At 39.9% G+C, this 20,019-nt stretch overlaps 1 protein-coding gene across 1 annotated transcript in view; it reads left to right on the top strand.

The window, feature by feature from the left end:
* Positions 1-20,019, top strand: part of LOC128016773 (receptor-type tyrosine-protein phosphatase N2-like) — a 175,584-nt gene that overhangs the window by 102,011 nt on the left and 53,554 nt on the right. Inside the window, exon 12 of the mRNA XM_052601554.1 lies at positions 6,216-6,280. Within this exon, the coding sequence (XP_052457514.1) occupies positions 6,216-6,280 (65 nt within the window). The remainder of the gene's footprint in view (positions 1-6,215; positions 6,281-20,019) is intronic.

The following is a 20,019-nucleotide window of genomic DNA, read 5'->3' as shown; positions in this document are numbered from 1 at the left end:
AAATATGTTTCATTTTTAAAGGCCTCATTATTTGCTCTTCATGGCAGCTTTTCAAGACCACCATGATTGTTTGGCTGCTATTTTCTTTAATCATCTGTGGACAGATCTTTTCTCTGTTTATCTTTCATTACCTTTGAACCTCATCCAAATCCAGCATACAGTCCTAAATGCAACAAAACACAAACCTTCATGAGGCAATTTCTTTCTTTTTTTTTTTCTTTTTCAAAAGCAGGGCATCTTACCCTCATGCAGTCCCTTTCCCCTGAGAAATGCTCAGGCTTCCTGACTCTGTCCCCAGCCTTTCATTTACATTTAAAGTGGCTGCAGACAGGCCTGAGTGCAAAGTGGATGGTGGAGGCCTCCACAGTCTCTAAGCTCTAATAAATGGAGACTCTGAGGGGTTCTGGGGATTGGCTGTGACACAAGGTTAACCTGGGTGCAGCTTCATTTGCAAGAGTGGGTCAAAGCTCAGCACAGGTGAGAGTGAGATTTAGTCCCTCGTGTGAATATGTGATGTGAGAAGGCATGTTTGTTAACATGGTTGCATTTGCTCTTATTTAGCATTTCTTCGGTACTCTGGAGAAAAACATATTAACAAATCATGGATAGTGGCATAGTATTTCTACTTGTATTCCATATGTGAATATAGTCTAAATTCCTAGGTGGAAAACTCAAATATGTATGATTTAGTTAGATTACTTTAAATTATTAAGTATTACCTAGGTACTTCATTTAAAAAAATTGGTCAGTGACATAAGATTGGCCATAATAAAGAAAAGGATTATTATTATTATTTTTAAATCTCCTTAAAAAAAATCTTAAAATGCCTAAAACACATGCTTAGAAATATAATCTTTGTAGTCATGTTTTTTTTTTCATGTTAAATTTAAAAACAACAACAAAAATATACTTTAAAGATGTCAAATAGTGAAATTAAAAGATTTTTAAGATACTTTTTTAAAACCAGAATTTAATTCATTTTGATTTAAATTTTTTTTTAAAAAGGTTATGTGATATTGTGAGACTTTGACCTTGACACAGTCAATAGGGTCTGCATGGGTCTTCTCCATGTGACCAGTTCCTGTTTTATGGTTTAATTTTCTGGATTTTTTTTTTTTTTCATCACATGACTCTTGTTTGGACATTTTTTAGTTTAGGGGTGAAGTTATTATTGTTATTGTTGTTTTTATAGCGGAGAGAATATTTGCTGCCTCTATTTCCGTGCCTGTACAAAAAAACATTGTGTATATGTGGCAGTGATAGTGTCAGGGTTGCAAGGGAGGAACTCAAGTGCAGACAGGGATCGTGTACACACAGGATTTATTTGACAAAAAGGGGAAAACAAAAACCCACGAGGGGGAAAACAGGACTAGGGCAGATACAACAAATACTAAACAGGACTGATCAGACAAGATAAACAAAGACTCAAAACTAGAGAACACTAACTACAAATAACACTCACGGTTATACAGGGACTTCAGAGGTACAATCACAAGTGTAGAACACATAAGTAGTACAATGAACCGACGCAAGACAGAGCACACTAGGAGATCTAAATAGGGGAACTAATCAAGACACGACAGGTGTTACAGATAGGACAATCACGACACGACTAGGATAACAAGGGGGTGGGGCAAGGGAACGAGACAACACAAGCACATGGCCCAAAGACAAGGCCATGCGCTTGTACACAAAACACGGGTCTGTCATGATCCTGCCTCAAGACTAGGAAAAATCAAGGACACGAGGGCAGAATCATGACAGAACCCCTCCCTTAAGGAGCGGCTTCCAGACGCTCCTCAAGGGAACATCAAACACGAGACATGACGGACTGGGACACCGACACAAACCAACAAGACATGACAAATAACAACAAAGGCAGACATGAATACACGACGGCAGGGTTAGGGTGACAAATCAAAAAAAACAAACAGGGAAGGGGAGGGGGCGGGACCACAAAGTTCATGGGGGACAGACCAGGGCGGGTGGGTGGGGTAGGAATCTTAGGAGGACAGGACGAAGGCTGACGACGGGGGGTACGGGCAGGTCTGGGTGGTGAGGGGCGGGGAGGGGTCTCGGGACAACTGACAGGGGACATGATAGGAGCAGACAAGGGACACGGGGCAACACTTACGGGACGCGGGGCAAGACTTACGGGACGCGGGGAGACGACAGCTGGACACGGGGGGACCACAGCTGGACACGGGGGGACAACATCTACTGGACACGGGACGACAACATCTACTGGACACGGGGGGACAACAGGACACGGGACATCTACGGGACACGGGGCCACATCAACAGGATACATGACTACATCAGCAGGACACGGGGCAACACTCACGGGACACGGGGAGACGACATCTACGGGACACGGGGAGACGACATCAGGACACTCGGGATTTCTGGGGACAGGGTCTGAGGACAAGACAGGACTGACGGGGACTTCTAGGATACGGACAAGACTAGACAAATAATCTGAAAAGGCTTTAGCCGCTAAGACAATTGGCATCTCCTTACGAGATGAGACACACTGTACTAAAGTCTTTGCTGCAGAGTCGGCCGCGGCACTCTCCTGCGCTCTCACGACTGCCGACTTGCATACTGCCCTCTTCTTTGCCGGCTCGGGAACGCCAGCGCTCACCGCTGCTGACTCGGGCACGCCAGCGCTCTCCGCTGCTGGCACGGGAACGCCCACCGCTGCTGGCACGGGCACGCCAGCTCTCTCTGCTGCTGGCTCGGGCACGCTCACCGCTGCTGGGTCGGGCACGCCAGCGCTCTCCGCTGCTGGCACGGGAACGCCCACCGCTGCTGGCACGGGCACGCCAGCGCTCTCCGCTGCTGGCACGGGCACGCCAGCGCTCTCCGCTGCTGGCACGGGCACGCCAGCGCTCTCCGCTGCTGGCACGGGCACGCCAGCGCTCTCCGCTGCTGGCACGGGAGGAGACAGGGTCACAGGACCGGCAGGCCCCCTCTTCCTCCTCTTCCTCCTTGGGCGCGGTGCAGAGGCCACAGCTGGGTCAGAGGCGGGTTGGGGGAGTTTGGTCTCGGGCAGGGCAGTCTCGGACGCCGAAGACTCAGAAGTTGACTCCCATGAAAACCGTCTCCCTCGTTTCATGGGGAGACTGCTGGCTGAGGAGGGCACCTCAGGACTCTGGGAGGGGCTTGCCTGATCCCCCAGGGTTGCCACGGCCAGGACACGACCCTCAGGGATGGTTGGCAGCTGGGTAGGTGGAGGGGACCTCTGTGGCTCCTCCTGGGAGATGCTTTCCCACAGCCGGGCATAATTACGGAGGATCCACTCCCCCTCGGGCGAGTATGGGAGGGTGACCCCCTTCCTGTCGGTGGGGGATGACGTCCAGCACTGCCTCCGGAACTCCAACAGGTGTTGGAGCTCGGAGGACCTCATGCCTGCTGAGTTCCTTTTTGGTCGGTTCATTCTGTCAGGGTTGCAAGGGAGGAACTCAAGTGCAGACAGGGATCGTGTACACACAGGATTTATTTGACAAAAAGGGGAAAACAAAAACCCACGAGGGGGAAAACAGGACTAGGGCAGATACAACAAATACTAAACAGGACTGATCAGACAAGATAAACAAAGACTCAAAACTAGAGAACACTAACTACAAATAACACTCACGGTTATACAGGGACTTCAGAGGTACAATCACAAGTGTAGAACACATAAGTAGTACAATGAACCGACGCAAGACAGAGCACACTAGGAGATCTAAATAGGGGAACTAATCAAGACACGACAGGTGTTACAGATAGGACAATCACGACACGACTAGGATAACAAGGGGGTGGGGCAAGGGAACGAGACAACACAAGCACATGGCCCAAAGACAAGGCCATGCGCTTGTACACAAAACACGGGTCTGTCATGATCCTGCCTCAAGACTAGGAAAAATCAAGGACACGAGGGCAGAATCATGACAGATAGATGTTTAGTGGGCTTGGATGATCTCTGTCTCAAGAAGTGATATTTTGGTGCAGAATAGCTCAGCTGTATTTGAGACCCAGACACTAAAAAAAGTGTCTTTCATTTTCTCTCAACCACAGCAGCTGATAGGCACTTTAGTTCACACACTCCCTCATTCTTGTTCCATCACACACAAACATACACCTGTTTATAGAGACCAGGCTTTAATGCTGTCTCAGGCGGGAGAGTGGGAGAAGGAGTTCTTTCATGAGTGAAAGACAGACAGACGGTGATGGAAAGAGAGATGGGTCGTTTGTTGATTGTTCTGAGGCATCGTGCTTAATCAAATGGAATGTAGCATTAAGAGTGTACGGCGAGAGGAATGGGCTTGGATAGATTAAAATCCTAATTAAAGAATCTCCAGCAGACAAGACCAGCTCCGGAGACCAACTTAGCTGGTGTCATTAGCATAGACGTCATCTGGGGGCATTTAAAGAAGACTTTCTCTCTCTTTTTTCTTTTTGCTCAACTGATTCTGCTCGGTATTTCTTCAGAATGTTTCCCCTTTCTCTTTTCTGTCCAGATTCTTCACCTTGGCTTCCTTGCATTGCCATTTTATTTTCACACTTTTCTTGCTTTATCTTCCTGCGTGTTTGACAGTCTGTTTTTCTTACATATCTTTCTCTCTCTCTCTCCACTATCTCAGTACTGCCTCTTAACCCTGCTCCCTCACTCTGTCGTTCCTGCTCCGGCAACGTAAACAAAGTCAATTATAATTCCACACTGTATAATTATTTTCCCTTCTGTGTAATCTGTAAAAAGCCTTTTAATTCACCCCCTCTCTCTCTAAATGCACTATCAAAGCTGTGCTTGAAAAGAGCAACTTGCCTGAGAATCAAAGTAGGAGAAAGTGTTTCATCTTATATGCTAAGCTTTTTTTTTTTTTTTAGCTAATGCATTTTGTTTGATTCTATCATCGTAAAATATGCTTCAATCCACATTCACTATTAGAATGTACACACTCTCACACTTTTGTTGTGCTATGTTCCTTCATGACTTATAGAACTTGGCAGGTAATTGTTCGCACATTTAGATCAGTAAATGACTGAGATTATGCCCACCTCGTGTAATGAACATATCTGATGCCCTATTTGTTGCTGAAAGTGCAGTATGTTTTGTTTTTTGACAAAAAGACAGAGCACTGGAAAAGAGGATAATATTAGTATTTCCTCATTAGTATTTTTCTCAGTTGTTAACTTGGCAGTGTTTCAGAGTATTAATTTAAAAATATAGAATTTCATCATTAAAGTTACTGATTTTGGTGCCACTAAATGAAAATAGCTTATGACATCAAATAGTGTTGTGTTAAATCTACTCATTGCTGACCTCCAGGCTGATTTTTTGTGGGTTTGTTTTGATTAGAGTAATATTTGAATTGCTTTGCAAGGGCTGTAAGCAAACCTTACTTCAGGCCAAATGTGAAAATGGCTGATATGTAACACATCATGATTCTTTACTGTCTCTCTCTTGCCTGCAGATGCAGCACTTGACATGCCACTTGAAATGGCTAACCTTATGTGTTTAGGGATTAAACAAGTAACAATATTATTGAAAGGAACCACTGATTTTAGTGTTCTCAGAAGTTACCAAAGAACAGATATATCTTATCATCTCACACAACCACTTAGTCAAAGACAAATTGTTACCTGCAAATAAAAATATAGAGCCCACACACAGGGTGTCATATTTTTGGACCTTTTATAAAATACAAAAGCTCTCAAAGCTTTAAAAATAGTCACATACTGAAAAAAGGTCGGGAATTCTGATCCATCAGCTCAAAACATCCACAACGGTCTAAGTAAATTCAGTTATTGCAACCACAAAGTTCTCTTTTTTTAACCACTGCTCTCAGATTCACACAGTAGGATAAATGTTTTTACTCGCAAGCTTGGTGTATTTTTGAAGATGTCAGTCTCCGTGGAGCAATATACTGAAGTCTGTAAACATACTAAAATCATGTTTTAGTGCTAATAATCCTGAAGAGCATGTTACACACCCTCTTATCATTTTCCTCAGACTCTCTTGATTGTTGCTTGCAGATATTTGTCATTTCATATCATAGTATTTCAGTGTTTTCTAATGTAGAAAGTAATTTTCAAACAACAGACTTCCCAAAACTCAGTCAGATGAGGTCAAGTACACCTATCACACACACCTCCATCTCAGCACTGATGACACGCTATATACCCTCTGATGTGCTCTCACTCAGTCCCCTTTTTCTCTTTGACAGTTGAGCAGAAAGGACAGCTGGAGAAGGAGAGTGGTCTGCAAATACTTGAAGCTGGACTGAGTGATGTAAGTCAGAGGAAAGGAGTCTTCTTTCTCTCCCCTCTTCCTCCCTCACCAATGATGACATCCTCCTTTCCCAGAGTGCAACCCCTTATTGAAAGTGTTTTACTCACAGAATCTGTCCCTTCACTTAGCATTCTTTTATAGATGGTGTACATATCGAATTTTAGAATGAAATGTCATGGATTAGCAACAGCACCACCAAGCATTAAATGGATAGTTCCCCCAAAAATGAAAATTCTGTCATTTACTCAACCTCAAGGTGCTGTGTGAATTTCTTTCTTCTAAAACACAAAAGAAGCACGTTTTTAGTAGTATCTTTTTTCCATACTAAGGAAGTCAGTAGAGACCAACAACTGTTTGGTTATCCAACACATCTTACACCCGAAGGAATGAGGATACATCATTAAACCTCCTTCTGTGATTATGTGCTATATATATATATATATATACATATATATATATATATCCCTCTCTCTCTCTCTCTCTCTCTCTCTCTCTGTGTGTGTGTGTGTGTGTGTGTGCATAAGCGTGTATGTGTATGTGTACTGTATGTCTGTGATTGCCATTAAATAGAGCTAAGCGGCTCTTTATGTCACTGATTCAATTCGCTCTCTGCTGCAGAGGCAACATGCCAAATATACTCCGTCAATCAAAACGGCCATACAACAGAGAGACAGAGAGAGAGAGAGAGAGGATGGAGGGACAGATGGTTATTAGTTATCTCAATCAAATACATGGAAAGAGATGTTTGAGACTATTGCCTAACACAGAAATTTGGCAGTTTCACTAGAAACTAGCACTAAAAGTGCTGTTCTGCATGAAACATGAAACCATTTAAAACTAGGCTAACTATACTGCACAGGTACACAACATGGTTAAATTATCTTAGATTAAAGATGGTTTTGGGGATAATAATCAGAGAGGATATCCTTGTATTGCTCTCTGAATTTAAAGGAACACTTAGCTAATGAGTCTGTTCTTATCCTGGGACATTTGATCTCACCTCCACATGCCCTTAAGTCTGTGTTGTTTTGTTGGTAGATCTTCAGCGACCCATTGAGCACTAGAGCTGAAGATCTTTGCCCGAACCCGATGGGGCTCGGGCTCGCGCTCCGGTTTGCGAGGTAAACGAGCGGTCATGTGATGTGTTTCGATTAGCGCGAGAAAGATGCGAAAATGAATGCTGAGCAGGTGTAATAGAGGCTTGCCTCTGGTGATTACGTTTTGGTTGCACCAGCAACTAAAGCAAACTCTGGGGTGTGGAGAAGTTTTGACCATGTTTATAATGAGAATAATGAAGCACCATCAGTGAGCGCAGGAGCGCTCTGAAGACATCTACAGTGGTTTCAATCATTTTCCTCCACAAAAACATGTAGACCAAGCCTAATCTCTGTGAGTAAAGGTTTTTCAAATGATAACTAAATATTCGTCGAGTCTTAAATGCATAATGTTGACAGAGTATTTACGCTAATGTTGGCATTATTCTTTTATTAAATAAAGCAAATCCGGCGGAGCCTTTATCTTAATTTCGTTATTGCCAAACAGGCTACCCATCTTAATTTAAAATTTATCTTATTTTATTTATTTTTTTTAATAACTCGTTTTTATTGGTGCGTTGGTCTATTTATAGCTTAAATGAGCCTATGTCTAGAATGCTGAGATGTTATGATGTCACAGAGGACTTATTTTATTTCTTTATTCCAACTTCCAAGTGGTCTAGTCTACGTTAGTTATGAGTAAATTATGTTAAAACATGAATAAATTGCTCATTGTTGGCAAAAGGCAAAAGAGCTGTGTGCGTGCGCACATTTGAATAATGTCGGGCTGTAAACGGGTTCGGGCTTTAAAAAAAGCTGTCAATCAAAATGTACTTGTCGGGCTCGGGGCCGAAACCCGTCGGGCTCGGGTCCTGTCGGACCTAACTTTTAAGGCCCGATTACAGCTCTATTGAGCACTGCTTAACAACTGCATTGATGCAAAATCGCCTGTTAGAACACTGTCAGAATGGGAGGTGTAATGAATACTAAATTTTTGATGATGATTTCATGATGAATTCAGTAAATTAATATTTATTAAACTAATATAAATGATGGAACTTTTGTGTGGTATAAAATGAATACACATTTTACCTTCAATACCACGACTTAGGTGCCCTTGTGCAAGGCACCGAACCCCCAACTGCTCCCCGGGCACCGCAGCTGCCCACTGCTCCGGGTGTGTGTTCACAGTGTGTGTGTGTGTGTGTGTGTGTGTGTGTGTGTTCACTGCTCTGTGTGTGTGCACTTCGGATGGGTTAAATGCAGAGCACAAATTCTGAGTATGGGTCACCATACTTGGCTGAATGTCACGTCACTTATTTGTCAGAGAAGTACAAGAGACATGGAATTATTTAGAATCCACTTCATGGGGCAGTCGTGACCTAATGGTTAGAGAGTCGGACTGCGGGTTCGATTCTCAGGGAGGTGCACTTGAACAAGGCACTGAACCGCCAACCGCCAATATTTGAGACTTCCGACTCATTAGCTGCAAAGGTACTTAAAATAGAGGAACATAAGCAATTAGTCACAAACTCATATTATTCATTGTCAGGTTTAGAAATCTAGATTAGGAAACAAGCTATATAAATAACTAGAAGAACAATAAAGTGCAGTAAACATCAAGCCTATTTTCACTGCAAACCCGGTTGTTTACGATTACAATAATAAATGAAAATAATATTATAACAAAAACAGTTTTCAACATCAACCAGCATAATGGTCGTTTTTTTGTACAAATAAAATAAACGTAAGCAGCTGACACCGGTAGCCTTGGACTGCAGTGAAAACAAGTTGCATTCATCCACAGTATATAGAATAAAATGTTGTGTTTTAATCATCCACAGCACATGACAGTAAGTGATTTGCAGGAAGCAGTTTAAAAATATTTTCTTGGAATGCGTTTTTAGAAAATGTTGGAATATTTTTGATGATTTGCATGTGTTGCCAAATGTGTACATTTTCTTTTTTGTGTGTGTGTGTGTGCGTGTGTGTGTGTGTGTGTGTGTGTGTGTGTGTGTGACTTTGGACAATCACTGAGATAGATGTTTTTAATTTTCAAGTTTCCTTCCCTCTGCTGTTTGCCACGACGCTTCCATTACATGAAAATCCAGGCATTGATTGTTTGCCAAGAATTAACGTCAAGCATATTCCTATTGAACGCAGCACTTTGATAACCCATCCTCCCACCTCCACAAATTGTTTTCCGATCCACTTACGGTTGTCTCCATGCCAACATAAGACAAACACAACAATAGAAAGAGGAAAATAAATAAATAAATAAAGGGATGCATGTTTTTTGACACATTAGCAAGAGATGCAGCCATCTCGCTAAAACAATAACAGGATTAGCTCAAGTGCTGTCAGTCTGTGAGCTGACATAATGCATCCTTTAATATTCATAAAGAAATTAAGTGAAGAAGGTTTTGAGGGGCAGTGGACGGATGTGATGAAAGGAGAGGGTGCGTGTGCATCCACATCGATAAATATTCATCGAGGCCTCTCAGCGGAGGTGAGAATGTAATCAAGTAGGGTATTGATGTGCCGGCAGCCTTTATGAACCTGGTCCAAATGAGCTTTCCAATAGAGAATGTGACCATAAGACCTCAGTATGTGTGCCACAAACAAGCAAAGAGAAGAATACATCGCAAAACAAGCTACGCTTCTTCAGTCTCGTCCATTCTCTTTTCATCCACTTTAACTGCTGGGTTGGTAGTAGAAACTGTCATCCACATTATTATTTGAATTTGACAGGGTCATGAAACAGCTTTTATTCTTTACTGGTGTGCGCATACTTGAGAACTATGTTTGCAAACTGTTCATGAGTGCATACATTTTACAGAACAGACTGACAACATATTATTTTGTTTATAAAAATGAAGAGTAATTAACAATGAGATTGAGCTGCTGGTCATTTTTAACATCCATACTGACCCTTTTTAAAATCAGATTTAAACAGCGATGTTTTTTCTTTTTCTTCTTCTTCTTTCTTTTTAACCCAGAGCTCTCATTACAGCGCTTTAGTTTTTTTTTGGCCCTCTCTTTCTCATTCTGTCTGCTCAAACACCTCTGATAGTCATTTCCACCATGCTGCATGAGTACAGGGCTGCTGTCTAAAGTTTGTCATCTTGGCCCGTTTTGTCGGTAATTAGCCTTAATCACGACTGCTGTGCAGGGGTCGGCGGGGGTACAGGACTCTCTGCTGGAAGGGAAAGAGAAATTATCTCAGCTGTTTGAATGTGCTCAGATGGCGCTGAATAAAATAAAAAGCCATGCAGAGCTGTGCATATGACTGTGTGTGTTTCACCTATGTGTGACAGAAGGTGAACTAACAAAGGTTATGAAAGGCATAAGGAGAAATAGATGGGTATACTTGTAGGACAGAGGAAAAGGATCATAAGCAGATCTTAAAGGGGCATGACTGATCTAGAAAAAGAAAAAAGAAAGAAAGAAAAGAAATGAAAATAAAAACGTCGTCCCATGGGGACCAACCAAGTCATAGGATTCCTCTCACCTCACGCATGAATGAAATCTCTCTCTGTTTCCCTCTGCTAAAGTAATGGCAGAAGTGCTTAGCTAGAGATCTGATATGACAGTGGTAGATGTAGACTGAGGTAAGGAAATGTCACAGAGATAAGGAGGGAGGATCGATAGGCATTCCACAGGTCGCACCTCCATGTGGGCACATGCAACATTTAAAACGAAGACATGATTATTTGATGTGATGTCTGAATGTCATATAGAGCTCCTGCATGTAGAGCTCTGTTGTTTTGATATTTGGACCTAGGTGTTTTGTTTTTTAATGCGCACAGAAGCAATACAAAGGGTGACAGTAAAGATTTTTCATATTAATATATGTACTGAATATTTGTGAAATCTGGTAGAGATGAGGGAGACAAAAAAGTGTGTGATGGAAGCAGGGAAGGGGAAGAATTATTTTTTCAGTTGATAGTTGATAAATGTGTTGATTAATGTTTTAATGAACTAATTTGCTGGCCAGTATATCATATCTTTCTCCCTGTTAAAAGATGAACCTCTTTATAGCTCCTTCTCTGATTAAAAGACAAAAAAGGACAGAGAGAGAGAGAGAGAGGATGGGTGTTTAAGGGAGGAAGAAACACAGGGTTATGCACAAAGGATAAAAATAAAAGGGAATGAGAAATAGGCAGAGCAAGACGACCGGGATATGAGAGTGGGAACGTGAAGGAGATACACAGTACATAGCTCATAAAAGGCTAAAGGAAAAGCATGAAATGTTTTCGTCCTTCTATCACAGCCAGAGGTCACGGGGGGCACACAGCACCTGGTGATGTCACCCACCCCCTGACCACCTGTATGTCAGCTGGCCCGGTTGTCATAGCGACAGTGACTCTGCCACCCCACGTCAGCTATGATAGGTGTTTCCATAGCGACTAAATCCCCAACACTCTCTGTCAGCTGCACAGGCCTATCGTTCACTCACAGTCTTTGCCAGCAGTTGGTGGGAAGTGTGGGAGACATCCAGGTGTAGAGAGGTGATGGAAGGAGAACGTCCATCATCACCCAAAACCAGCCATGTGTTTTTGTCTGCCCAAAAGCCTCAAGATAAAATTTTTGCAGGAAATCAAGGTTCAATTTGTTAACATTAATTTATGACAAAGCTAACTTGAACTAATAATGAACAAAATCTTTATAACATTTATTGATCACAATGCATATATATATATATATATATATATATATATATATATATATATATATATATATATATATATATATATATATATATATATATATATATATATATATATATATATATATATATTTAAGCAATGGATCAACTATAAATAATTAAATAAACTTAGGAATGAACATCAGTTAACAACGAAAGATGTTGTATTTTTTTTTTTTATTAAAATGAACGTAGATTAATAAATGTTGTGAAAGAAATATCCATTGTTAGGGTTTAATACTCAATGCAAAGGTATTAATCAATATATTATTAATATATGAAAGATATTAAAGATAATTATACAAATATAAAGCAGGCTGTTTGGGGTGAGAGGACACAAAAAGAAAAGAAAAAATAATGGCCTGTAATTTTTGCTATCAGATATCTCAGACATTTTTTTTTTTAGATTTGGAGATTCTGTAGGCTACTTTGATGGGGCATTTGATGCACTTGTCAAGAAACTGGATGATTGGGGAAGGACAAGGGAAGTATTTTAGAGGACAAGAGATGTGTTTGAGAATGGTGTACATGTAATGGTCAGTGAAGTGCTGAAAGAAAAGTTTAGAAGCTTTTCTAGGAGGGATGGGCTGTGATTGCATCTGGCACAAGAGCAGGTAAAGGGAAGGATGTGAATGTATGAGCCACTGCTGTTGGCTACTTTATTAGCGGGAGGCAGATCCTGTCAAATGATACATCTGACTGAGTTTGTGAATAAATTGGGGCAGGAATTATTTCAGGTTGTTTATGCATGGATGCAGCCATTAGCAGCAGAATTCTCCAAGCACCACTTCAACAGATAATGCAGGAAGGAGCAGAAAATCATCTATGACAGGCAGGAATCTCAACTGATTTACCTGTGGTGTGTGTGTGTGTGTGTGTGTATGTGTGTATACCTTTTATGGAGAAAATTAAGCATGTCTACATGCCTGTTTTTGTAGAATAGTCTTAGTGAAAGGCTTGTAAACATTGTCTGCTTATTTACTTTCAGTTATTTACCCTTAATTTAACCAGGTAGGTCATTTAAATGCAAATTCTCATTGTAGAATGGGAGCTTGGCAGGTAACCATAAATACAACCACAGACAATAAATAAATAAAAGATTGAAGATAAAATGCTAAATTAACTGAAACATGAAAAATCTATAATTATTAACAGGTGTAAAAAATAATATTTAAATATGTCAATTCATAAAAAGACAACATATAGGCAAACATTTATTAAAGGAGTTTTTAGGGTACGCATTTCATTGAAACATCAAAAAGAGAGTGTTGGTGTGTATTTTTATATGTATGCAAGCAAAACCTCAGAGAGCCTTCCCAGAGTCTTTCACCATCCCTGCACTGACTTTATCTTTAGCGTCCCTTCTCTCCCTCCCCCAACCCAACAAGAGAGTAGAATTTGATGCATTGGAAATAAACATTAGCATATAATACTGTGACATGCCAAGGAAGGGATTTGCTGTCAAATCACATCTTGCAGGTGAAGAAACAGGAAGAGCTTTCTCCAGTAAGTTCACAGATCCAGGCCTCTTCACCAGACCTTCCTTTCAGATTTTTGCCTGCCTTGCCCTGCTAGTGGTTACACTTCATGTTACATATGTGACATGCTGTCACATGCGCAAATGTAATATGCACCCACATCTCAGTTCCACAGAAAAAGCTCAGTGGCAATTAAACACTTGTGAACTATTGTGAGCTACAAAAATTCAACCAAATACAACTTTATGCTATAATTCGGCTTAGTATTGTTCAGCATGTTTTATTGCTGTCCATTCTTGTCAATATCAGGGCTCTTTCTAATACTGTAATTAAGGCATTGAATTGAAACCTGAAAATGCCTCACACGTCTAGCACTTCCAGACAGCAGTTAATATAACAGCTCTACAGTTGGTGTGTAAGCTGATGTTTTACCGCAGCACTTGAGAAGTCTTTGGGGGAACATATTGGTGTTTCTTTTGTGATATGTAAATGGGGTTTCCGTGAAAATCCCCATTCGCACTCATGGCTCATTAAGAGGCTTCTTAGAGTCACACGTGTGTCAGATATTAGACTGTCAGGAGGCTTAGGAATACTAACAAAAAGGAATACCAAGTCAGACAAAGGCATTCACCCTTGGTTTGTCTTTTCAGCTATTCTCACTCATTTGATGCTTTATTTTATTCAAGCAGTTGAGTGTGGTGATGATCTAACATTAAATTATAAGACAATTGTTTTATATATATATATATATATATATATATATATATATATATATATATATATATATATATATATATATATATATATATATATATATATATACTCACTTTTTTATATTTATTGCTCAGAATGTGATATTCACAATTGTATTTACATAAAAGGTGTTTGCAAGACTGAGCTCACTCTGTGGAATTTGCTGAAATGTACATACATTTGGATCAAAGGAATATTTGATACATTTCTTTGCCTGATTAGAAATGACCTTGAAGGTGTTAATCAGCCACATATAAAGGAAAAGACAAAGTTGAGATCACCATGGCAACACAAATATTTGTTTTATTGAAGGCCTACAAATATGGCCTTCATGTCCACTGAGCGGTGGCACAAATGAATAATATGGGGCTTCATTGGTGGTTAGATCGAACATCAGTTTGCTGTGTACACTTTACGTGAGGGAGATCACAACTGCACAGATGAAAGCACCTCAATCTAATCAGGTGAATGATCAGATTATTATTGATTCCGGATTAGAAGGTCAAAAGCAGCTGCACAATAGGCCTGTGTGAGCTTCCATTGTACAAGAGAAAAAAAGTATCAATATTTACCTAATTATTTCCGGTCTTGCATGTGAATTTATGATGGATGCCTTGCTCAGTTGAAAATTTTATGACAAAACATAATTGTGAAACTTGTTATTTGTTATTACACTATGTATTGTACATTTAATGGTTCATAACTTATTTAAAAATGTGCCAGCTTGAGGAGGCGGTTAGTCTGATTCTGATTAGATCTTCTTCAATAGTTTTTCCTTGCTATGATCACCTTTAACTTGATTACTGTAGGACTTGGAAGGCACTAAAGCTGCTTAGGAACAATGTTTTGAAAAATACACTATACAAATTGAAAAATTTAAACCATTTCCTAACAGGCTCACATTGCATTATGCTTAAAGGGATAGTTCACCCAAAAAGGAAAATTATGTCATTAATGACTCACCCTCATGTCGTTCCAAACCTGTAAGACCTCCGTTTATCTTTGGAACACAGTTTAAGATATTTTAGATTTAGTCCGAGAGCTCTCGTTCCCTCCATTGAAGCTGTGTGTACGGTATACTGTCCATGTCCAGAAAGGTAAGAAAAACATCTTCAGAGTAGTCCATGTGACATCAGAGGGTCAGTTAGGATTTTTTGAAGCATCGAAAATACATTTTGGTCCAAAAATAGCAAAAACTACGACTATATTCAGCATTGTCTTCTCTTCTGTGTCTGTTGTGAGAGAGAGTTCAAAACAAAGCAGTTTGTGATATCCGGTTCGTGAACGAATCATTCGATCTAACCAGATCTTTTTGAACCAGTTCACCAAATTGTTAAAATAAACCAATATCCTAGAGTAATTCATTTACTGAAGCAGTACACTGGCACGGCGCCAGGATTCCAGTTTTGGATAGGCCAGACCAATTGTGGGATGGTCCTTAAATTAAAAATGTAAAAAAAAAAAAAAAAAAAAACTTTCCAATCACTTAACCTAATAGGAAAATATTGACTAATATAGCCTACTGTTATATTATCTGTGCATATGCATAATATCGATTTTAATAGCTTGATGCTATTTAAATATTTTGTTGCATTGTTAAAAGTTTCGGTGCATAGGACAGACCTATCCGCGATCGCTCTCCATGGTTCTGACCAAAGAAGAGTGCTTTGGAATCTCCATTAAGCATGAAATGCATCACTCGCGCCCTTAAATAATGTCTCCGCTGCGGCTGCGCATACAACATATAGGCTAACCCTTTCACGCGTAAATGTAAAATAATCTGGCTGACCAAACAGCATGAGTTTTTCAAGGCGACCGTTATTTTATGGTTTCCATGGTGACGCGTCATTGCTTGTCACGTGACACATCGCAGCAGCAACAGCGCTGAATGAATGATGATCTGCTTTTATATCATTTTTCCTTTTTTATTCAGAATATCCACAAATGTGTTAGCTATATTTACGCAAACCGGTTCTTTCGAAAATGGTTCACTGGTTCTTTTGCACTCTACGTAATGACGTCATTGGCGATGATTGCCCTTGATTCAAGACTTTGGTTTGCCCGCGCTCATAACGTTAGCACAGAATCAGTTCAGAATCAATCACCAAAAGAACCAGTTCGGTTCAGACGCACTGTGTCTCAGTCTGGTTCACGCTGAATCACAATGTGCAGTATCATCAGCTCCTCGGTTCACGAATTGGACGCATCTGACAGAAACGGTTCTTGTTTTGTTCGTTATCTGGCTCGGCTCGGTGTTCATCTTCAGTTCTCTCTTCAAAGCAGTTCAGTCAGTGTACTGTTGGAGTAAATGAATTACTCCGGGATATTGCTTTGTTTTAACTCAGAGGGAGTGTCAGACACATTAAAAAAGTTAACAGCTTAAGTCATTTGTGGATTAATGCGTATTAGAGACGCGAACCGTTTCAAACGATTCAGTTTGATTTGGTGAACTGGTTCAAGAAGATCTGGTTACATCGAGTGATTCGTTTCGAACCGGATATCACTAACCTGCAGTGTTTTGAACTCTCCCACAACAGACACGGAAGAGAAGACAATGCTACAAATGTATTTTCGATGCTAACAAATTCTAACGGACCCTCTGATGTCACATGGGCTACTTTGAGGATGTTTTTATTACCTTTCTGGACATGGACAGTATACCGTACACACAGTTTCAATGGAGGGACAGAAAGCTCTCGGACTAAATCTAAAATATCTTACTGTGTTCCTAAGGGTCATTAATGACATAATTTTCCTTTTTGGGTGAACTAACCCTTTAAGTCTGTGATAACATGAGGATGAGTAAATGATGTCAGAGTTTTCATTCTTGAGTGAACTATCCCCTAAAGCCAGGTCATGGTTGTGTATGTTTTGTTTTGTTTTGGTTTTGGTTTTTTTGTTATTGTTGTTGTAGTTGTTTGGAGCAAACAAATAGAACAGATAAATCATAACTGAAGATGTTTTACCATAAGCACTTTGTTTCAAACTTTAACATGTTGTACTGTCAACTTTGAGCCAGTCTGGACATAATTTAGATTTTTGTGCCAGTCCAGAGATTCTTTACATCTCCACTGCCGAGCCTCAGACATCAAAGCAAATGATGTTGTTCTCCTAATGCAGAGGAAAGAGGGAGTGACACAAATGAAATGAAATCACAGATAATACATTTATCCTGAAATACCAAGATTGCGGCACACATCTTCAAAGCTTAACCCGTTTCCCTGTTTCCATCTTTCAATGTTCTGGAGATGAAAGTCCTCTCTTTTTAGTGCTTTTTTACATGTGCACATCCTGTTGTGTATGTTTTAAGCATTTAAATGTAAAGTGGCTGTGGTATACTGAACCCTTTATGATAATCTTTATCCAACAGCACCTCAGAATTTTTTCTTAATTGAAATAAACTAAAGGTCTTTTTTATTTCAAAACTACATTGATCAACTGCTGTCTTACCTTTCCAGATTTTAATAAAGGTAGGTTATAGTTGTATCAAACCAAAAAGAAAACATAGCAAAAAGATTTTCTATCGCCATATTTTATTTTTCATCAGTGTTGTAAATAAGAGGTCAAAGATCCTGTTGCTTGATTCTTCAGCGCTCAGCCTTGCTATTATTTGACACACTAACTGACATCATAAACACCTACACTTGCAACAGATGGAGGGCATCCTAACTTCCTGTGCAAAAACACTGTGTGTTAACGAGGTGCTGGAGTGCTAATGTGGTGTGTAATGTTCATACTGTGTGAACCTGTCAAATGAAGTGTGTGTGTGTGTGCATGTGTCTGAGCTTCAATGTTATAACTTTGTTTATGTTGCATTTTTCGAGTCAACCTAATGTGCTGAGATCTGCGCTGAATGTGGTAGAGATTTCAGTGGGCACATCAACCGCCACTAACAACAACCATGCTGTTAGGAGCCCAGTCTGCCTGCTTGAAAAGTAACTTAAATGTCAGCGGTTGCTGTGGTGGATCCCTGTGTGAAATGTCATATTGGAGCAGCCTCTACAGAGCGGCTTTCTCTCTCCTCTCCCTCATTCTCTTTCCTTCTCTTTCATGGGAGCAAGGGCTCCAGAGGATGGATGAAAGGAAGGAAAGAGAGGCGGACTCGCAACTCTTGCAACCTTTTACCATGGTCTGACCTTTTGGTCAGGGGAAGAGCATTTGATGGCAGTCTGTGAAGGCATTCCCCCCCACCAATCAACCCCTGAAGCAGCTCTCCAAAGCAGTGTGAGAGTTTTTCTTTTTTTCTTTTTTCATTTATGAGTCTTGAAAGGCAATAGTGTACATGTGGGCACCTGTATCTAGCTCTCATTTCATCTTCCTTTCGTTCTCCATTTTAAAAGCTAATGGCTAGGTCGTCCTTAAGCTGATGGGATTTAAACCAGCTATTTTGACCTTCCACTCTCAAGTCTTTTTACATAATCTGAGAGATTTTACGTTTTTATTACATTTGCAGCTTTTATTTTGTGTTATTTTAAAGTTACATTAAAAGTAATGTAAATGCTGCTGCTGTCATGCCACCAGAGCTTGTCGGACAACAAATGCTTCAAATTAGACATAATTTATTTCTTGAAACCCAAATACCATTACCTTATGTTATTGTTTCTCAATTGATTGTAACCTCATGTATCCAACAGAATAATGCCATTTTTTCCTGAAACATTTTCCTTACCTTGGCTTATTTAAAACCAGCATTGGGGAGTATTGGCTACTTTGAAGCTATGTCTCACCAAGCTACAAACATCTTTTGTAGTAGTTTGTTACACTTCAAAATAGAATCATAAATTATTTACTTTAAGTACATTTAGGTAACATAAGGAGTCATATGTTTTTTTAATAAATAGAAAAATATAACTTTATGATTTACACTACAATTCAAAATGTTGGGGTTGGTCTATTATAAATAAAGTAATAATTTCTTACAAAAAACTAATCTTACTGACTCCAGTCTTTTGAATAGTAATGTAATTTATAGCTTAATTAAAAATCTCAATTAGGATTAAAGTGTAAACTAAAAACCAGGTAAAGCCATGTTAAATACATGAAAACCATTTAACATCTTTCATAACTTGTTAGAAATATAGTCCAAGGATTTTGGGGTTGCATCTTAGTCTAAACTGACCGTTACAGAGACATTTCAGAATGATGGCGTGGCTGCCAACATTCGCTCTAGGTATCTTTGACGACCATGTAAATAATACCATCATGCTCATTGTTGTACCTGCATGAATGGTCATGAGATGTGTTTGCGGCTGTATAGTGTGGATTGAGAACCTTTCTGAGTAGTGAAAACCCAGGTGTAGATGAGGATCATTTTCATTTTAAAACACCATTTTAAAACAAAAAAACACTAGTGTAAACAGGGCCTCAGTGAATGGTTTTGGGAGTCTGTCTTTTACATTAATCATCCAAATAAATTATTCACTAGAATGAATCAAATCTAAATGTTTCATGGGAGGACCATTTAAGATGAATCGACTGACTAGAATCCATCCCTACATATCAGAAATGCAAATGTCTTGGTATGTGTCATGCTACTGCAATTTTTTTTAGCTAGTTATGTAAAGTTATTAAGGGCTGTTCACAACAAAAAGGATGATAACTATAAAGATAACAATAAATATATAGTTCTAAAAATCATTCTCAGTATTAAAGAATAGCAGAGTCCACACCACAGCTATAACAATAAAGACCGTTGAGCTAGGTGGGTGTGGTTTGCAAACAGCTCCCACCTTTTTGCCCATTTTCGATTATCTGAGAGTGACGCTC

The sequence above is a fragment of the Carassius gibelio genome, chromosome A7 (genome assembly GCF_023724105.1).
Source record: "Carassius gibelio isolate Cgi1373 ecotype wild population from Czech Republic chromosome A7, carGib1.2-hapl.c, whole genome shotgun sequence".
In the NCBI taxonomy this organism is placed as follows: Eukaryota; Metazoa; Chordata; class Actinopteri; order Cypriniformes; family Cyprinidae; genus Carassius; species Carassius gibelio.
This window is presented reverse-complemented; position numbering and strand designations above follow the sequence as displayed.